The 6,000-nt window shown below is 44.6% G+C and overlaps 1 protein-coding gene across 2 annotated transcripts in view; it reads left to right on the top strand.

The window, feature by feature from the left end:
- Positions 1–928: 928 nt before the first annotated feature.
- KIF5B (kinesin family member 5B) overlaps positions 929–6,000 on the top strand; it is a 36,589-nt gene continuing 31,517 nt past the window's right edge. Inside the window, exon 1 of one of the 2 annotated variants that reach the window (XM_064444922.1) lies at positions 929–1,303. In XM_064444922.1, the coding sequence (XP_064300992.1) occupies positions 1,178–1,303 (126 nt within the window). In that variant the 5' untranslated portion in view covers positions 929–1,177. The remainder of the gene's footprint in view (positions 1,304–6,000) is intronic. The other variant, XM_064444923.1, reaches the window with a different exon arrangement.

Genomic DNA, 6,000 nt, shown 5'->3' with positions numbered 1-6,000 from the left:
TTTTAATGAAAAAGAGAGTACCTTTAAGGGAAGGACATTGCTATTCTGAGTCATTCTGTCCTACTAAAATATACTAATTTAAGAGAAAGGCTCCCTCTTTGTTCAATTATTATTAACTTCAAGGCTATCTGAAAAATTTCCAGTACAAATTGATATTTCTGTCAGGAAGAAGACTTAACTTAGGCAAGCTGCGAGTTTGTACTTTGTCCCAGTTTGAAAGTTCATACCTGGGCATAGCAGGTATAGTTGTAAATTCGTGAGACTCTTGAGAATCTCTGACCAGAACGGTTTGCCTGATAATGTTTTCACTCTAAATACAGTCTGTAAGCTTCATTTGACTAGAATTAGAGCTCCCTGAAATAAATAAATGAAGCCTGCAATAAACTAAGCTTATTAAAAAAATGCCATGCAGACTTTAGTTTTAAATGGGGATGAAGAGGTGGCGAGAGGCTCCGTCACTGGAGACGACACCCAGAGCCGCGCTGCAGCGCGCTCTGATCCCCGCTCACCCAGAGGGTACCACCTGCTACCAGGCAGAAAACACTGACAGCTCCCTGACACCTGCGAACTCCCCATGGAAGTGGTTTTTTTTTCCTCTTTTAGCTCTCCGAAGGGGGGGAGAAAAAAACCACCAACATAAATGGGAGCCTACTCCCGCCCCCCGCACGGCCCCGCCCCCCGCACGGCCCCGCCCCCCGCACGGCCCCGCCCCCCGCACGGCCCCGCCCCCCGCACGGCCCCGCCCCCTCAGCGCAACATCACTCTGATGGGCGGTGAACCCACCGTGCCGCCCCTCCCTCCGGCCCAGTCAAGGCTTCGCGCTTGCGCAGTAAGGCTCCCGCGGAGCCCGGCCCAGCCGGCCGAGGGGGCGGGGCCGGGCGCTGCAGAGGGTGACGTCACCCTCCCCTCCCCGCCGCCGGCCGCGCCCCCACCCGGCGAGGGAGGGCCGGGGTTCGCCGGCCGCAGGCGCCGCCATGGCTGCCATATTGGGGAGGAAGTGAGAGCGGGAGGCGGCGGCGGCGGCCAGGAAGGAGCCCTTCCCTTTTTCCTTGTGCTGGGGCGGACGCAAGCTTCCCGGCAGAGGCGGCGGCAACGGCGGCTAGTGAGACCTCCGGAGCGGGCGGCGCAGAGGCGGCGGCGGCGGAGCTGAGCGCCCCGGAGGCGGCGTTGGCCTAAGATGGCGGACCCGGCGGAGTGTAACATCAAAGTGATGTGTCGCTTCAGGCCCCTCAACGAGTCCGAAGTGACCCGTGGCGACAAGTACATCGCCAAGTTTCAGGGCGAAGATACTGTCGTCATCGCGGTGAGGGGCCGCCCCGGGCGGGGCGGGCGGAGGGAGCGGCGGGGGGTCGGGGGCGCTGGGGTCGGACGCCACGGGGATGGGCGCGGTGTGAGGTGAGAGGGCAGGGCTGAGGCGCTGGGGAGCGCCCGCGGGCGGGGACGCCTCGGGATGGGGGGATGGCCCTTTTTGGGGCTTGGGGGGGGAAGGGAGGACGGCAGGCAGAGCCGCGGAGGGGGCCGGCTAGTCCGGACCTGGGCACGGCCGGGCAAAGAGCGGGGGTCGGAGGTGCCGGAGCGGCGGGCCTCGGGCGGGGGGCCGCGCCGGAGGGAGCAGGGCAGGGAGCCTCTGAGGAGGGCTCTGGCGAAGGGGTTGCAACTTGGGGCGTCGGGGGGTTCCTTGCCAAGCCCGAGCCGCAGGGCGCGCTTCGGGGACAGAGCAGCAGGCGAGTCCCGCCGTGTGTGCCCCGGCTAGGCTGTCCCTGCGTTCGGCCACCGCAATGGGTTTGACCGCTAAACACGGGCTCAAAATGCAAACAGTTGTCTAGAGAGAGTTTTTTGGGAAGAAAACGCAGACCAACAGTGCGGGCTCCAGTTCATTGGTGCTTGTGATCTGTAAATCAGTCTTTGGCTGAACTTCTTTTTTAAATCAAAATGAATAGACCATTTGGCTTATTACATGTTTGTAAAAGTATTTTAACCAAAGTAACCTTGTAAAGTATGAGGCCTGTTGTAAAACAATCTGGATGTTACAGGGGAAAAGATAATCCTTTCCTTTTTGTTCAGTGTGTTGTACTTACCTACAAAGTGGAACCCGAGTATAAAATTTAAATTATGGTAGTTTATTGCCTGGTTTGGTTGGTTTGTACAAGCATGCTCCATTCCCAATGTTTGTTTTATTTTTGCTAACTTTGAATTCGAGTTTTCATATAAATACTTTTCTCTCTAGAGGCAGCACTGGTTCTGCATTTCTGAAAGTAGCTTAGATATCAGTTGTTATCTGTCTTCAAATTTTGTTTTTTATGTTCTGCTTCTTGAGGCTACCAGTAATAGCTTTTTTTTTTACACAGTATCTGAAGGAGGTGATTTAGTAAATCATGCCAAAAAAAAGGTATTTTAATAAATATTAGTTCTCTAATCTGTTAATATTCAGCTGAATTTGCCAATAAAATCTGGAATCCCATGAGTCTGTAGCTACAAGAGCGATAGCATGCTTGTGAAGTGAGGTAATTGGCTTATTTCAGCTGGCAAGTTGGTATCTTGGAGTACATCTCTTCTTCCTGAGGTTGTACAGGTAAACTCCTCAGAGTAAGGAACCAAGCCAGGAAAATGGAAGACTTAACTAGAACAAATGATCTCGCTTCCATCAGTGAACACCCATTCATTGTGACGCTACATATTGTTTAAAACCCATGATTAAGTTAAGAAGCCTTGATGTTTTCTGACTTTTTAAAAAATAAACTTTCCACATATCCTTTCAGTAGCTGTAGTCTAAAGAGAACAGAAAACTTAACATTACATAAATAGTCTTTAAGTATGATTTTAAAATATCTAAAATGTAAATTGGGCTGAGGTGGTACTGTATCTGAGTAGAGCAGTCTGATGGTATGTGCCTGAGGGATCATGTGGGGCTTTCTGCTTGGGGTTAATATTTAGTGTTACAACTGTACATTAGTGCTTTCTGCATTGGTAAAAATGACAACAGAAAGAAACCTTCAGTAGTCCTCGGTCCAGGACTTGCTGTGTCTGACTTTGGGGGAAAATTGCCCCAGAAATTATTAGACGAGGTAGCAGTGGCAGCTTTTGAGTTCTGTTTCACAAAATCTTAATAAAGGATTGATATCCTGTGATTTTGTTTTTATAATGGTGGATATATGACAAGATCGATGTTCTCAAAGTTATGATATGATTCTGTAAAACTGTTGAGACAATTACTTTAACTTGTGGCTTTGGTGTTTTGTTTTTTTTTTAACAAGCTGACTGAGTTTTTGCAAAGTTATGAACCTTCCAACTTGAGGCTGTGGCCAGCCACCTCTTGTGCATGTGTATTGTAGAATTGCCCAAGGGAGGATAGTAACAGAAACAGTCCTCCTTATGAAACAGTTTCTAAAAACATTCCTCAATAAGCTGTATATTTGGTTACTTTCAGCTGTTTGATTTCTGTCTTCATTGCTACATGTGGCATTGGCTGCCCTGCCTGTTGAACAGTAATTGAGCAACTTTTTTTTTTTGTATAGCTGCTTTCCCCAGCTGCCTGAAAGACTCGCACCTTCTGTGTGCCTGGGTCTGTGCTGAAACAGTGAAGGCTTCTTTAATAATGCTTGGGAGTTGGGAGTTGCCTGTAATGATAGATAGGAGGTGAAAACTAGGAGACAGTGGAAGCAGAGCTTATACCAGACTGCAGATTTGATTCCTCTGTGGGGGAGGGTGGGGAGGAAAATCAGTGACTATAACCAAGCCCTCATCCTTTCTGGACTCCCCTGTCATCTCTGAGCTATCTATCCTCCCTTCTCTTCCTAGCTCCTATGTAATTACTGGCATAGTTGTCTTTCTGGACAAGTAAGTTGTTTTGATTTGTGTTAGATAAAATACTTGTTTTAATTGTGGCTAGTGTGTAACAGCAATTTATGGGGATGTACGGTGTTGGTCTCTTTGAAAGAGCAGACCTTGAAAAAGTATTGTCCTTCCACTTTTTAACTAATAAAGAGTTTTAACATTATTAATTAAAGGGGGCTTCTTTCCATTTTAATACTTCATTAAATTTTTTTACTAATGGCTTCCTGTTAAGTAAATATAAGGGTTTTGTTAAAAAAGGTAATAGGGTGACTTGTTACAAGGCTTTTATGTTAAACATCGTAGATGTGTGTTTATGCAAAAGTTGATAGAGATTTGCTCGTGGATGTCAGGCTTTTGAGTAAGATGAAACAGGAATAGCAAACTTATACATTATTATGTACTTTATTTTTTCAAACAAAAAACTGCTAACTGAGTAGCGTTATAGTTCTGGATAATATATCTATACTTTTAAAAAAACCATTTCTATACCTAGTCTTGCTCATCTTATAACTGCCCAAAAGATAAGATAGATTACTGAATGCAGTGGCACTTGAGGATTTAGGACTGAAGCCTGAATGAAAAACAGTACTGTCAAATGACTGAAGTCATGAGGTGTTATGGACGTTCACAGAAATGGGCAGTGTCCCTCTGTCATCCAAAACTTTCTAGTAGTGATCATAATATATTCCTTATTTCTATGGCTTTTAGGAAAGAATTGTGGCTACCTGCCTGTATTTTCATATTTGTTTAGAGTACTGAGTTTTGTGTGTGTAAGATTCTGTGAAATGGGGGATAATAGAGAAGCTTTTCAGATGATACTGGTATGATGATTTAACAGAAAGCAAATATTCTAGCTTACAGTAATGTGTAAAGGGAGAGCTATACTCCCTGGCTGCTATACTGCTTGCTTAGAAACACCTCGCTCGTGGTTGTTCTGAAATTCAATGACCATTTTTATGCCAGCAGTGCTTGCTTTTCTCTTTAGAAGAAACTCTTTACTAAAGTAAAGCTTGGCTGAATGAATCTCTTGTTCCAAAATTTCTCTCAGTTTTGATGCTGGAAATTGAGTTTCCAGCCACAATTTTTCAAAAATAAAATTGCATGGTTTACTCCTTCTGTAACAACAATAAATAATTGCTGTAAAAGTTGATACTTGAGCTGCAGTATTTGCACAGAAATAAGACAAATAGGGCTGAAACAGGTGAGGTCCACTAACTGTTCTGTGTCAGCTGCAGCTTTGTATGCATAGGGCTAGAAAAGAAGAAAATCCTTTTTCCTTATCCTAAAAATAAAATACTAACTTGGAACAGTGCCTTTTGCTCATTCACACTGTTGGACTCTGGTAGGTGTGTCAAAGCAGCAATACCTTAGCTTTGTAAGAGGAAGAACTGAGTCAGGTATTTGACATCATACTTTCCAAAAATTGTTCGGTGTGTGATATTTCTTTTACGATATTTTGTGCTGATGGGAAGAATGTTCTATATTAAAGATGTGAAACTTATAGGAGAGGTAAGCCTGTTACTTATTCCTTCAGCCTCTTACAAAGAATAAGCTAACTGCGGGTGTCTGTAATATTGCTCTAGCAGTCCGTTCTAGCTAAAAACAGTAAAAAGCATCTGGAGATGTTGTGGTAGAAAAACATGCTCCTGATTTTCAAGAAAATCTTCACTACAGACTCTGCTTCAGATACTAATGGACAGAAAATAAGGTGAACTGAGGTAGTGTTATGAGTAACCAATTCTGTAGTTTAGAGAAAATTACAATGTAAAAATGAAAGATATTTTAAATTATTCCTGTGGAGATAACCTTAAGTATTTCTAAGACTTTTAAGGTAAGATTTCAGTCTAGTTGTGGTCAGATTTTTGTGTAGTCCTTATTGAAGGTACTGAGAGAAACTTAACTTTTCTGCAGAATGAACTCTCATGTGCTCCAAATGTTGTATAGTTTAGGCAGAGCATTCTTTTATCAGGATAACTGGTAACTAGTCTTTAAGTTAACTGCGGAACTGTGTACTTAAATATAAACCCTTTATTCAGATTCAGTTTAACTACTGCTAAATCATGTTGGCAGGTGTATGTTTTTGAGGGCTGTGAGTGCTTGCAGTTTTTGCTGTGGGACCACATACCTTCAGTACAGTAACTACAGGAGCTGAAGTTGTCCTGTAGC

This window comes from Phalacrocorax carbo, chromosome 2 (genome assembly GCF_963921805.1).
Source record: "Phalacrocorax carbo chromosome 2, bPhaCar2.1, whole genome shotgun sequence".
NCBI lineage: Eukaryota > Metazoa > Chordata > Aves > Suliformes > Phalacrocoracidae > Phalacrocorax > Phalacrocorax carbo.
Note: the sequence above shows the minus strand (reverse complement) of the source record. Positions and strands in the feature narration are given on the sequence as shown.